Here is a 15,569-nt window from a genome sequence, read left to right on the forward strand (position 1 = left end):
ATACAGTATTGACTACTTGCCGAATCAGCTTCATTGGAAACGTAACTGAAAACACGATTTTGTTAAAAGAAACTCGCAGAGTGGTAATATTCAGACGTGCTCATCTGATTGTTTCAAGCTAAAGCAACTAACACGTGAAGGATCGAATGAGGTTGCACAAGACACTAGCTGCCGTCCCGGACTGTGCCAATATTGACACCTGAGATAAGAGTAACATATATTTGATAAAGGATGCCTCAATATGGCATTTCTATCTGCAAATGCAAAAGAATGGATGATGTGTTTATACAATAACATATGTAATTGACTGTACAGAGCACAAACAAACATGTTTTGAAAGTTTGACCCAGGTATACAATCGTCGTTGCCCGGAGTCCGGACTTCAAGTCTTGGTAACGGCAGTCTTGCAAACTGGGCAAACGTTCTTCTGAGAAAGCCATTGCTTAATGCAGTAAACATGGTAGCTGTGGCCGCAATCCAGCCTCCCCATCTCTTCATTGGCTTCAAACTCTTCCTGCAACACATTGACATGAGAATGAAGTTTGTTCACATGCCAGACACTGGATACCCTGTATAATGACTGAAGGGAAGAAGATAACTCAAGAGAAGAGGTTGTGGCATACTTGACAAATACTGCATTTCTTTTCCATTTCTGTTGAATACCGGAACGAGGAGTCAAAGGCTGGGTGTTTGACCTTCCTAAGGTTGCGAACTATCTCATCCTCACGCAATCCAGTGTTGACATAACCTATTTTATCTCCAAGCTCAAGCAACTCCTGTAAAACGAAGCAATTGATGATGATGGTGGTGGTGGTGGTGAAAAGTGATGCTACAAGGCAAAGAGACAAACCTCGTATGTCATGTTATCAACATCAAGGCGCCAATCCTGGTACCGATCATACATGCTCATTCCTCCCAACAGAACTCTTGTCTGAAACATCATGATCTGCCATATCAAAAACAGTTTCATTAAGTATTTGAACTCGCTACCTTTGATAAGGCTGCTTATTGAGCTAGCAACATGCATAATTATGTATATGTCTGCCAGGAAGATCACAGATTAACAACTGCACCGCTTAGCACAAGTTAACCCTCAATCACTGACCATCGGGCTGGTTATTCTTCCAAGTAGAGTACAAAGTGTGCAGCTAAATATGCTTCTACAGCTGCACTGACGTATCTCTTATATTCTTTACGATTACATAGAAAGGTTAGATTGAAGCACCAGATAAATATATAGTAGCTTTCTTTACGACTGTTTGGAATGTGCACCAAAATCAAATATGAATTCTTATGACAGTGGAAAACCTAAGTCAGAAAACAGAGGTATAGCACAGAAGTAAAACTAGATAGAAAAAATGTTTATAGGTAAGGAAATGGACTTCCCTGAACTAGGCACCAAAGCACATTAAAGCAAATCCCCTCAAATATATATCTTGATAGGCAATGGCAGTGCGGGACCGACAATCCTTGTGGATCTTGATGTTGAGCTATTATTAAGGAGTCATCACCAATCACATGCCCACATGAAATCCAGAAGGACCAGAAGGAATGACTACAACTCTAGATCTGATTATGACTGAAGCAACAGGAACATGATAAGGAGCGTTGGTCCCCCTTAAGCACCAAAAGAATAGTTCAGTCAAGCAGCACAGCCGAGCACTAATCATAAATGGTGAACTGCTAGGACTCTCGATCTGCCATCGGAGGCAACCAATCATTCACGCACCATACCAGCATGCCCATTCCTACCAACCGTACGATCCACCACAGAACAGCATGACAGTAGATAGAATAAACCATACTATTGCTTGGCATTCCCAGGTGTGCTCCAGCACTCCTTGCCCGCATCCTGAAATACTAGCACCGTTGAGACAACAATTGACCATTACCGGCAACATTTCTGATCAGCTCAGCAAGAGTATCCAGCATTTATACTTGTAGTTGGCACGGTGTATACACACAACGAGAAGCATTCATGGAAGTGTATGACCATGGTTGAGAGGTCTCTTTCCAAAGCTGTGGCCACATCCCACTGTCTCGTTCCCTCCCTTCTCAGCCGCATTAATCCTAAACGAGTGTACGGCCACTACGCTAACCAGCGCGCATAATGCAGGTGCCATGGCTTGCAACTGCAACCGCTTATACAATTATTGTGCGCGCCTGTGTAAGGCTGCCGATTAGTTAACCTCCAAGAAGGCCACGATCTCACGTCACGTTTAGCGCACGAAAGATGCAAGTCAACCACTTCCAACGCCCACCCGGCCAGCCGGCCACCCCCCAGGTTCACTCGCGCACCACCAGACAATCAATCTACTCCACTTCTAATACTACTACTATTAATCTATATCACGCGTTACAGCTGCTTAATACGCATGTCAGATCACGCGCTAAACTACCCTACGCACGGGAATCTTATGCAGGCAGGCAGCGTGTCGCACCACCAACCGCTGTCAGCATGCGCACTTGTTGCGGGCCGTGTCCATCTCCGACTTAGGAGTACGTTGGAAAAATGTATCTACCGATGCATGCAATGCGGTGGCTCAGGACAAGTGTGCAAGCAAGCAAAATGCAGTGTGGGGGCAACGAGGAAACGAACGAACGTTTGTTGCAGTGTGCGCTACTGTGCCAGTACTAGTACTGCTGCTACTACCGTGAGCCTGTGACGTTTTTTACCTCTTCCTCGAGGCCGACGGGGGAGTGGCGGTACCCGCGCATCCGGCGGAGGCGGCCGGAGGGGAGGAGGTCGGCGCCGAAGAAGGGCGCGACGTCGAGGTGCGGCGGCGGCGGCGAGTCCATGAACGACGACGATATCTGCTCCTGCACGGTCACCCTCCTGGACAGGCACGGTCTCTGCGCAAAGGCAAAAAAAAAAAAAAAGCGTAGCGGGTGAGATCATCATCAACTTGGTGAGGAGGGAGAGAGAATTTCAGAGAAACATGGCAAAGATTCCGCTCGCGCACAGCGCGCATCGGTACAGGGGAATTCAGTACGCCCAGAAGAGATACATGTCACATGTTTAGATAACAAGAACTTAATTAGACTGACCAAACACGACATTAAAGACTGGCTTTAATTGGTTCGTCAGGAACTCAGGACTATACAAGTGGTAGAACAGTGGCAAATGCTACGGTTTTTTTAAAGCCGCCAGAATTGATTGTGGGAGGAAAACAGCAACAGAAGAACGGAAAAAAAGAACAGAGTATTGAATGTTGAATTTAAATCTTTTTTCGCCAACAGACAAAAAGGAGTGGAAGAAAAGGCACAAAGAAACACAAGTAAATGAGAGACGAAAACTCCGAATCGATCGACCACCCACCGGAAAGCAAAGAACAAGCAAAACCAATCGGTTCCAAGAGCACGAACAGATCCGAACATGAGGCGAAATCAACAAGTAGAAGCGAAGGATCAACGGCATCCATCCATCCACGCACGCAAGCGACGAACCTCTCTGTGCGGCCTCTCCGCGTCGCCGCCACGGCCTCTCCCCACCATCTGGTGCCGCGCCACCACGCAGTCCACGGACGACGCCTCCGCGGCGAACGGTATCCCAGGCGCGCACCACACGTCGGCGCCGATCCCTCCACCCACGAGGTGGCCGCCTCCACCGCCCCCTCCTCCTCCTCCCCTCTCCTTCCTCTTCTCCTTCCCCCTCCTCCGCCTCCGCCCGTGCCAGTCCGCCGACGACCGCACGGCCGCCGCCGCGGCCGCCCCGGCCCCGGGCGCGTACGCCTGCGAGGCCGCGGCCGACGTGCAACCCAGCCCGCGCAGCGCCGCCGACGCGAACCCCTTCCGCCTCCCCTCCTCCGCCTGCAGCGGCGGCGGCTGCGGCGGCGAGGACGACGACGACCCCTCGCCGCGGGGCAGCAGCAGGCGCCGGATCCCCCGCCGTCGCTCCCCGTCGGCCGAGACGACGCCGCCGCCGCCGCGGCGGTCGCCGGCCATCAGGCGCGCAGAGAGGTAGGTGGAGGGGCAGTAATGGCAGCGCGGAAGCCGGGGGTGCGTGGAGGAGAGAAGGGGAGAGGAGCGCCGCGCCTCCCGTCCGCGCGTGTGCGCTTCAGCGTTTGGCTTTGTTGCGTAGTGTACTAGTAGAAGAGTAGAGAGAAAGAAGTCTGTGCGAGACAGCGGAGACTAGAGATGTTGTAGAGAGAGAGAGAGAGAGCGCGAACGAGTGGAAGGGTGGCAAACTGGCAACTGGCAAGGCGACGAGGGAGGGGTGGAAGCAGCACGAGGAAATGAGATGTGGTGACTGGTGAGTGAATTCTTGTCGCGGGTTCGGTGCATCACTGGATTTGATCGAGGGATGGATACGTACGTACTAGTAGTAGTTGTTAAAAGACCGGACCGGTAAATGAACCGGTAAAGCTCTTGGTTAATTGGTTTAGGGTCCCTTTGAATCACAGGAATGAAAAAATGCAGGAATAGGAAAAATATATGATTCTGACATAAATAAAAGTGTAAAATAGAAGATTGCAAAACACAGAAAAAATATAGGAATGACCGTTTGATTAGACCACAGGAAAAACACAGGAATTTGAGGAGATATAACGACTCAAAGGATTTCTTCCATAAGGTTCTACCTCTTATTAAAATTCCTCAAAAACTTGTATGAGAAGAGGCATTCCATAGGAATTTCATAGGATTCCATAAGGTTCATTTCTTTTATTCAAAAGACTTTGTAGGAAAAATTCCTATAGAAATAAAATCCTCTAAAATTCCTATGAATTTCCTTTGAATCAAAGGGGGCCTTAGTGGTCGGATCACTGGTTTGCCCGGTCGAACCGTGGTTTGATTGGTAATATAGAAAGTACTATGTTTTAGGCCGGGTTTAGTTCCCAACTTTTTCATCACATCAAAACTTTCCTACACATATAAATTTCTAGCCTTTTTTCTTCAAACATCCAACTTTTTTTCTTCAAACTTCTAATTTTAGTCAAACTTTCAATTTTAGTGTGGAACTAAACACACCCTTACTAATGGCACAAGCTGTACAACGGTGGCTTGGCTAGCGCACGGTGCTCTCAAACCCACGACCAGAGGTCGAATCCCCATCTCCGGTTTATAAAAAAAACGCCCGGATTAACCGGTTTCATCTGGTCTGACTGCATGCCTGATTTGTTAAGGGGACCGGACCGGTGGGGGCTCTGGTTCCGGTTTTTTCCGGTCGAACCGCTGGTCTGGTCCGGTCCTAATAACTATGGATGGATGTCTTGATTTACCAGGCCCCCTCCCAAAATAAATGTCAAATTAAATTCTTTATGAAACACTCCTACTAATACTAGAATAGGGTGCAGAAAGGGGAAAAAAGCTTTGATCACTTAGGCCCTCTTCTAACTTGATTAAGATGAAGATTTTTTTCTGTCTTCGTTAGCATGCTTTTCAAACTACTAATTAGTATATTTCGTGTGAAACTTATATAGGAGTTGCTTTATAGTAATTCAATTAATCATGTGTTAATGGTTTTCTTAGTTGTGTGCCATCACTTAATCTTCATCGTAATCAAATTATTTTTCTACATATGGAGTATCTTCATATTACATAAAATATGTCAAAATGTATTTTTATAGTATAATCAAACATATTTCATAGTACTCCAGTAGACTATGAAAATGCTCCTATATTTTCACATTTTGAGACAAATACACTTCACATTTGGTTTTTATGGATCCCAATAACATGTGCCTCCGCAAGCATAGCCAATGCCTCGGGACAACAAACGAGGATCATGTGTACGCATGGATTTTCCGTGTTTGGTTGGTGACACAGGAGAAGGAACATCAGCTCACCAATAGGCCGATACGGAGTGGGCAGTTATTGAGCAGTAGTAGTACCACTGCAAGTTTTGGCATATCAAGGAGGGGTATGTGGTGTGCCATCAAAGAAACACATTAGGAGTCCTAAACCACAATAACTGAAAGAACATGTAATATCTCGCTATCGACGAATACTCATGTCAAGTTTATAATCTGAATTTAGATGAACAGGTTTCACCACGAGAAACATAACCAAGTTCATAACTTAGACCGTTTTAGACTGATGTTAAAAATACTCATTATCAATATTTTGGTAGTTTGAATATTGCATATGATGATTTTGGTTAGAAGATAAACTTTGATTCTACCAAAAATTTGGTTTCTAATATATCAAATCAAATAGGAAAAAGTATGAATTACCCCCGAACTATCGCGGTCGACCGAATTACTCCCCTAAACCTGAAAACCAAACATCATTCACCCTAAACTTTCAATACCGGACAAATTACCCCCTCGACCCAATCCAGAGTGGTTTTGTCCTACGTGGCGTACGCGTGGTAGTCCAGTCAGCATTTTATTTATAAAAAAATATGGGACCCACCTGTCATACTCCTCTCTCACTCTTCCTCTCTCTCACTTTTCCTCTCTCTCTTCTCTCTCACTCTTCCTCTCTCTTTCTCGCCGGTTGGTGGCAGGCAGAGGATACGGAGCGGCTGCGGGTGACGCGGCGGCGGCGGCGGCGGGGGACGAGGAGACGGCGACGACCGCAGCCACGACGAGCAGCGGCCCCTCTGCGCGGGGACGGATGGAGGCGGGTGTGGGTGGCGACACGGGACGCGGCAACAACCAAGACGAGCAGCCACCGCCTCGGTGCAGGGAATTCCATCCGGCGCAAGTAGGTCTCCGCCGCCCCGTGCGTGCCGCCTCCGTGTCCGCCGTCCACGCTCACCCACTACCTGTCCCTGGCTCCATCCGTTCGTCCCGCGCTGCCGCTGCCTCCTCGCTGTGGCCTCTATTCGTCCGTCCCGCGCCGTCACTGCCTCCATGTCCCCCTGTCGCCGCCGCCTCGTCGTCCTGCGTCACTCGCCGCAGCCACCTCCGTTAACCCTACCGAGCCACCGCTTCCGCGTGCCCCGTTGCCGTTGCCTCCGTCCGTCTCCACGCTGAGGGGGGCAGTTGCTCGTCGTGGCTGCCGCCGCCGCCGCGTCTCGCGCTACCGCCCACACCCATCTCCATCCGTCCCTGCGCCGAGGGGCGGCTGCTCGTCATGGCCGCAGCCGCCGCCGCCTCCTCGTCCCCAGCTGTCACCGCCGCTGTCGCTCTGCGTCCCCTGCCTACCGCCGACCGGCGAGAAAGAGAGAGGAAGAGTGAGAGAGTGAGAGAGAAGAGACAGAGGAAAAGTGAGAGAGAGGAAGAGTGAGATAGGAGTATGACAGATGAGTTCCATTTTTTTTTATAAATAAAATGCTGACTGGACTGCCACGTATACGCTACGTAGAACAAAACCGCTTTGGATTGGGTCGAGAGGGGTAATTTGTCTGGTAGTAAAAGTTCAGGGTAAACGATGTCTGGTTTTCGAGTTTAGGGGGGTAATTCGGTGGACCGCGATAATTCAGAGGGTGGGGGTGAGGGGGTGTAATTCGTACTTTTTCCAATCAAATATGACCAATGTACCAAATATTGGTAATCTTAAAACTTGCCATGTTTCAACTCTTGCAACGTTTTGGCAGGGTACTTTGAATCGAAATACCCTTTAGGGCCCCTTTGAATCGCAGGGTTGAAAAAATAGAGGAATAAGAAAAACACAGGATTCTGATAGGAATTGAAGTGTAAAACAGAGGATTGCAAAACATAGGAAAAACATATGAATGGTCGTTTGATTAGAGCACGAGAAAAACGCAGGAATCGGATGAGAGAGATAGACTCAAAGGAAATTTTCCAAGAGGTTGAAGCTCTTGCTATATTTCCTCCAAAAACCACATGCAATGTGCCATTCCATAGGAATTTCATAGGATTTGAAAAGCTTCAATCATTTGAATCAAAGGATCAAATAGGAAAATTTCCTATAGAATTTGAATCCTATAAAATTTCTACATAAATCCTTTAATTCAAAGGCCCTTACTCAGTTTGGGGATCCACCAGCACGTAAAAGGCCTTGACAAATTCATTTCGCTCCATCACTCATCCACGTTAGCTAACAGCGTGTACGTGAACTGTTCATAGGTGTGTACAAGCAATCGAGTGCACACACGCCGCACAGGCGCACAGCGTCGTTTGCCTTGGATCCTGCCAGAGTGCGCAGGGAGGAGATCCCCGAGTCAAAGGGGACAAGCTTGCAAGAATACAAGATACCCTGCTTCCTTTTTCGTTTCCATCTCGCTCTTTTACTCATGCACCGATGCATGCAAAGACAAGCAGAGGTCCCCTTGATTGGGGAATTTGTACTGATCTTGTTTCTTAATCAAACCTAAAGGGAAAAAAAGAAAAACCCTCTCCACTGCCGAATGCTGATGGACCCTCTTTGGATGGCTTCAAATTTTGGACTGTATAGTAGTAGTGGATTCTCTACTCGATCTTTCTGGATTCTTTTTTTCTGTGATGGACATTGGGCAGCGTTTGCTGTTGATTCTACTACAGAATGAAGTGCTAACCTAAAGAGATTACAGTACACAGTAATTTACCCTACATTTCCTCTCTTATTGGAGTGGGACCGTGGGACTGATATACTTGTACGGTCTTACGGATGGGTGTCGTTTTTTGGTTTTGCCCATGCAGGTTTAAGCAGCAGAGAGAAGTCAGCAGGTCGTCACGTTAAAGTATTCAGCTGTACCAGCATCGCTCAATCAAAAGTCCACTATTGACGACGAGCTTGACTCCAACGGAGCGCTCTTCTCCATGGGAGAAATATTCTTTGCTTTTTTATCTAGTGGGCGCGCATCTAAAACCTAAACGATGGGAATACAGTTCGCAGCCGCTTTTGGCAGCCAAAGAGAAGCGACGAGGCAGTAGAAAGAAAGAGGAGATGCCTCCTATCTCAGCTATCACTCACTGTGGGCCTGTGGTCACTGGTCGCGACCTCAAGCAAGCAAGCAAGCGACGGAGGGCAGGGATGGAGGGTTAAGTATCATTCCTGCACTTGGGCTTCAGCTCACCTCATCTTTATTCTTCACTTCCTTGTCTTCAGATGCGTGGTGTAATTGACTCCCTACTTCTAATTATACTTTGGTTTGCTGTGTGTCCTTTGCCTAAACAAAGGTAGCACGCTGTATGGTTCAATTCATGGAGGAAGATTAGAAAGAAAAAGGCAGCAGTGTCCAGTGGATGGTGACCAGCAGGAAGCTATAGGCAGTAGTGACTAGTGACGCTGAGCAGCATCGGCTTTCTTTCTTCAGACTGCGCTGTAAAATGGACTAAATTGAGCTTTCACCCTTCTTTGTCGAGGCTGATGTTTTCCGTATTCTGGCCGTGCTTTCAATATGAATTGTCAAAGACAAAAGGTATTGTTTCCCATAACAGGGGAAGCTGTTTCAGATTTTTAGTTACACAAGGAATAGACCACACGATTACACAAGAACTGGCCAGCTATATATATACTCCTATATATCTTTTGGCTAATCTGTCCAATAGGGTGATGTATGTAAGCAAATACTACTAGTACCATTTAAGGGCAGCTTTCAGTACTCACACATGCATGACACATCGGTAGGACAGTAGGTTACTCGGTGCATCCAAAAATCCAAAACACTACTGATGGTTGAGAGGTCATGGATCATAGATGATCACAAGGATGGATATAAAACCGACTGTAGAAAATATGCAGCCGTTATCTTAATGGAATTATACAAAGAAATTTAAAGCACAAACCCGGAGCCATCAGGCATTCAGGCTCATCCAAAGCTAGCTCCTTGGATAAGGAGGAGCTGAGGATTATTAGCAGCAGACAGAGAGATTGGTAGCTCGGGTTGAGCTTTCCATCTCGCATCTCTCCCTTTCGATGGATGACCAACCGAAAGAACACGAGACGTTGGACGTTGCGAGACGGCGCATCCATTAAAACGGGCTCGATCATTTCGCTGCAGCCAATTAGCCATGCATATATTGATATATATCTCCCGTGGGAATCTCATCATGCAAGCGATTGGAGGAAAGCAACATTTCTGTACTCTATCTTAATATCTTATGGTGTGATGCTATATGCATTTTCAAATTTTCAGTTTGGCGTTTTGTAGCATGCCTACTCTAACTTCTGATGATTTCATCAGCGTACATTCTTTTCTTTTTAAAAAAGACATATCATTGTGCGGACAGATATTCAGATGATGACGCTGCTAGTAGAATACCTTTACATTGATTAATCATGTTAGGATGAGGCTGACGAAATTTCTCTCTGGCATTACTAGTAGAAGAAACATGAGACACTGGCAAGTGGCAACGGATACTGCTACAGCATCTACCTCTCACGAGCAGTTCAAACTTCATTTTTTTTACTGAATGGTAATGAGGCTTTACAGGTTGGAAGCAAAGCAACGCCGAAAAGCCCAGTCAAACTCAGAAGTGAGACATGCATATGAAAATGCTCTCTACACCTGAATAGTGAACAGTGCCTGCCTGCCTACTTTTTTACGGTATGGGCCTGTACTGCTGTACATGATCTACGAAGGACAATGCAACCAGGCAAGCATAGCATTCGGCATCCTGAGAAAAGAAAATATATAGGGTGAAAAAAATACAATGATTAAAGATGGTTGAGGAGGGGTATGTGCAATGAAAACGAGTTCATGATTCATAGTCTCCTTGCCGAAATGATGGGGCATAATTGTACGTTGTCCTGCTCCTTTTACGTAAAGATCGACATCTTGAGAGCGTCCAAAACGCTACACATGCTTTGATATAGATTGACACGCATTTGTCTATTCATTCTTTCGTGAGAAAGAGGTGGGATATTTTAATGTGTCGAAACAACATTTGGCAGCATCCCGGCCTTCCTCAGGTGTTTCTCGTGGCACTTACACCAGTATCTCTACCCTTGATCTGTCACTAATAATAAGTGGTGGTTTACTGCCGGTGAGAAAATGCAACTATCAATCTACCAATAGGAGTGCTTTTTTTTTTTTTTTAACCTGGATAGAGACCGAACATTCGCTGGAAGACGAGAGGTCGACGCCACGCAGTGATGCAGAGCGGCCGGTAGCACAAAAAAAATGGGTACTCCTCCACCTCCACTAAAAACTTGCCAACGTCCTCGCATCTGCAAAAGCCGGCGGTGGAGGAGGAGGGAGGCCTCGTTTTGTCCGCGTCTGCGTGGCGGCGCCCTCCCAGACCGGTCCGCGCGTGCCGCTGCCCTGCCAGACAGACAGCCATCCGATCCGTGGATGGGATCGCAAGGCAGCCGCGCGCGCGCCCGCGGGGGCGGGGCATATGCGCACGGCTCGAGAGCCCGTGCAGTGCAGCTGCCACCGGCCACCGCCGCCCGTGCGTGCCCCGGTGCGACGCGGCCTCTTCCTTTCCTCCCCTCGCTGGCGCCGTGGCGCGTGGCCGGGTTTGTGCTCCCCGACGAGAGGCGACGCTGCGACGCCACGCGATGACGAGTTGTATTGATCCGGTCAGCTCAACCGTTCTTTTGCCGAGGCCGCGCTTTGGGCCTTGGTGGCGTGGCGCCTCGACTTGTTGTTGTCTAGCTAGCGCGCGCGTGCGTGCGTGCTGGGCCTCGGGCTTGATGGAGTTGTTGCCTTGTTTGGTCCTGGCAATTTCATGGGCTGAATGGAGGGGTACGCTTAAAATACATAGGAATGAACTGAAAGTGGTACAAACACTTTCAGTCTACACCTTTGTACTCTTTATTAGATTTTTTGCGAACGCTTGTACTCTTGATTAGATTGGCGCTCTAAAAAAACTCGAAACAAATTGAAAGTGGTAAAAACACTTTTGGTCTAACCCTCCGTGCTCTTCCCTAGATTAACGCTCTAAAATGGTAGAAATAAATTGGAAGTGGTACAAACACTACTGCTATGAGTCCACGACGGTAGCAACTAGCACCAAAGCTAACAAACCAAGATAGTAAGACTAGATTTGCATCACTTAAGCTATGAAATGTATATGAGTAGGGGTGGGCAGAAAAAGACCGAACCGAAATGACTGAGACCGAAAAATTCGGTCAGCACTTTCTACTAACCGAATTTAGTTTGGTCAATTCGGTTTTGGGGCTCGGTTAATCGAATTGAAAAAAACCGAAATATAACACTGGCCCATTAGGCCCAATACCTCCTCAGCAAAAGCAAAACCTTATCCACTCCACGACCTTATCTAACCCACTACCACCATCATCCTCCTCTCCATCCACCGGGCCCTTCCCATCCCTATCCCCTCCTCCCCCGTGCTGGTGATGCCGATCGCGATGGTGAAGCTCCCGGATGGCCTCCCGCAGCCGCTCCTTCGCCTTCCGTAGGTCGCCGCCGCCCTGTGCGCCGCCTCCGCCTCCAGTGCCGGCACCACCTCTGCCTCCGTCCTCCGCCTCCAGCACCGGCAGTGCCTCTGCCTCCATTGCGCTGTTGTCGCGGGCACCCATCGATCATCGCGCCGCCTCTGCCTTGGTGTCGCCTCCGTCTCTACTCTCCAACGGCTGTGAAAAAATTCGGTCTGACCGAGACCGAGAACGAATTTGTTGGTCCTGAGTTTCCAAAGACCAAACTAACCGAAAAACCGAAGACCGAGACCGAATTTGTCGGTCCAACCGAACGCCCACCCCTATATACGAGGAGCCAATATAAGTATTGTCCTGATGATCTAAATTCTCACAAATTGTTTGGTCAAACGTGAAATGTGAGCCAAGCATGTTTTTCTACAACATGTAACCCTCTTCGTGCACAAATCAACATCAAACCTACAACCATCACAATTTTATGAAATCTTCTACATAAAAACTTAGTATGCACCCTTGTCCTGATCGATGGACTGCTGGTCCGACTAGTGAACCGTCGGACGCACCAGTTCAATCACCGGTATGTTTTTAATAACTATTCAAAAGATCGATATGGCATGGATATATCTAAATTAGCAAAAAATAGAAGAAATCTAGTCTATCGTTGGGAAGGAACCAAATCCTTCTACGCCAGAGGGACACACCGTCTTTGTCTTAGGCCCAGAAGACAGATTGTTCGATTCATCTCATTCGTAGATGTCCACAACATCTAGGAGCTTTGACCACTAGAGCCACCATGCGTCGGGGTATGTGATACCGTTTCAGGCTTCCTGTCGCTCTTGCTGGTGTTCGTCGGCCTCAGCTGTTAGCCTCGTCAAATGGTGGTGCTGCCAGCAAAAATGCCTTGAGCATGTCAAGTGCTGCGTGGAAGCAATCCTTGTCCTTTCGCCTGCGAAGAAGTAGGGAAGCGAGCATAGATGAAGCAGGAATTGTCCGGCGCGTCGTAGTCCTTTGCAAGGTTTGGACAACCTGGCTCCTTGTTGCCTAGGTTCAGTAAAGCGTTACGACTATCGAGAAAGAAGCAGACGCAAGGCATCGAATGATGGCTCTTTATGCAGAAAAAGAAAGAGCAGGGCAATATTTCGATGAGATCCATGTAGCTATTCTGAGATAGCAAGACATCGATATGTTGTCGACCTGCAGTAGCAGCAGAGATGAAGATGAAGAGTGTGGCTGGGTTGCCCAATTTGAAGCCAACATCGATGATAGGACCAACAACAAGCATTGAGATGTCACCCCTGCCATCGCTGTCAGCTGCACCACGTATCCCTGTGCATGGGGAATATCAACGGCGAATGCGTTTCACCAGCGAGAGAGGAGCTTGAGCAGGTCGAGCGACAACTTCAACGACAGCCGTTCAGGGAGAGTGACATGAAGCCACTAGCGTGCCACATACCCTAACAACCGTAGATCCCCAATGATGTGGACGACTGCAAATGGGATGAACCAAGCAGGCAGTTGCTTTTGGGCCAAAGACGAAAAAACAAAGTTAGACTAATGCTATTGTTGGAAATGCAAAGGATGATTATCTAGCGCTGGACATATGCCTGATGTTCTACATCAAAGGATTTGGTTTTCATTGGGTTTTGTCACTTCTAAAACCATCCAATATAGTAGTTCAATGAACACCGAACATTGGATCAAAGTAAACTGCTAACAAGACCCCTCAGGAAATTTTACTTTACATTGTAGTCCTCCAGCCTCTCAAAATTTGAACGTGTCCGTGCTTTTGAGTTCAGGTATGTGGAATGTATTTATAACACATTATAACTAACGGTTGATAGCAAATTAGTTGTTACAACAAAAAGACCAACATTCCAAATGAACCGTGTTGAAAATTGGGCAACATTTAAATGCGGCTTTTGGGGCTTGTTTGGTCATGACCCAAATGAATCATTCCAAAAATTTGGCAGCATTCAAAGTAGTCCATTTGGTGTGTAGAAGAAAGAAGGGCATTGACAAATATTTTGGTTTAGATGAAATGAAAATAATCCACTAGAATGCTTTTTTGGTAGCAAAGCAAATAAAACCTTTGCCCACCTTTATCAGTAATTTGATAAGTTTACTGTTTTTAGTTGTTACAAACCAAACAGAGCGTGACTGACATGTGGAAAACCAAGGTCTCGCTAGCTCCATGCATACCGTCTTAAGCGAAATATGCAGCGAGACTACACTAGAATTAGATTTTTTTCCCTCGTATCCCGTGAGATCAGTTGAAGATGCGTCATTTTGGTAATAGAGATTGATTTAATTAAATGCAGGCAACATATATGGTCAGAATGACGTCTATACTACTATTTTGCCACGGTTTGTTATAGTTTTCTCCACGAGACAAGGCGTGACCATAGGTGGACGCAAACACACCCCTGCTACTTCTGTGGTATGATATCTTGATTTGTGTTCATGTCGACGCGGCCAACCATCCAATCTGCCTGTCTTGCCTCTAACATGTCCTTAAAACCTAGCTCTTCAGGGGTTAAGGCAGCAAGCGGAACAACAAGAGAAGGGATGCCATGGAGGCAACAACGTCGATGATCCCCTCTCCCTCGGATCCATCTACTCCAGCGTCCCCACGCCACCTCTCTCACTGTCCCTATTCGTGGACCCCGCGCTGCTTCCCTCGCCAACGCCAGTGGTCATCCCCACATTGTCTCATTTGCCGACGCAGCTAGTGGTCTCCTCCACGCAGCCTCACTTCATCATCATCCCCGCTCTCTCTTCCTCATTATCACAGGTGCCACAACCTCCTTCCCCGCTCTCTGTACTAGCTCAAGTTCTTATGTATGAATACCAGGAATCACCTCACTGTGTCACTGGCACTAAGAACCACGTGTTGTACTATGCTTACATTGAGATGTGTCGGCAGCTCGACCCACAGGGGCTATTCAATGTCTAATCAATCAATGCATCTATGCATAATTTAATTTTGACGGGTGAACTTAACGGATGACACAATATGAGATTATCCTTCCTTCATTTTAGTATCAATAGTTAAAAATATTTTATTGGTCTTGATGAATTACATTTTGTTGGAAAATTGAAGGACCGGTTATGTTCTTTTATGGGACATGCACTTTTTATACACTTATCGTGTGTTACATTTATTACCAATATATGTTCCGTACACTTTTGTTTTGTAGTTTTGATGTGGCCTATTTATTTCATGATTGCATTCCACATTATATATGCTCGTAAAACTTCACTGTGTAAAGACCATTCATTTAATTGAGCCGCTCTAAACTGCTCGAAATGGGTAGTTTATTTTGTGAATCGGCAAAATAAACTGCTAAAGCTATCCAATAGAACACAAAACATTGAATTAAGGTAAACTGCTAACA

At 47.0% G+C, this 15,569-nt stretch overlaps 1 protein-coding gene across 1 annotated transcript; it reads right to left on the reverse strand.

Annotated features, from left to right (window-relative positions):
• Positions 1-205: 205 nt before the first annotated feature.
• On the reverse strand, positions 206-4,059 carry LOC9269271 (uncharacterized). Its single transcript, XM_015757731.3, has 5 exons — positions 3,448-4,059; positions 2,677-2,853; positions 851-946; positions 624-776; positions 206-514 (listed from the first exon to the last, which is right to left on the reverse strand). The coding sequence occupies exons 1-5, from the start codon at positions 3,943-3,945 to the stop codon at positions 383-385; spliced, it is 1,056 nt and encodes a 351-aa protein (XP_015613217.1). The 5' UTR covers positions 3,946-4,059; the 3' UTR covers positions 206-382.
• Positions 4,060-15,569: the final 11,510 nt, after the last annotated feature.

This window comes from Oryza sativa, chromosome 1 (genome assembly GCF_034140825.1).
Source record: "Oryza sativa Japonica Group chromosome 1, ASM3414082v1".
NCBI lineage: Eukaryota > Viridiplantae > Streptophyta > Magnoliopsida > Poales > Poaceae > Oryza > Oryza sativa.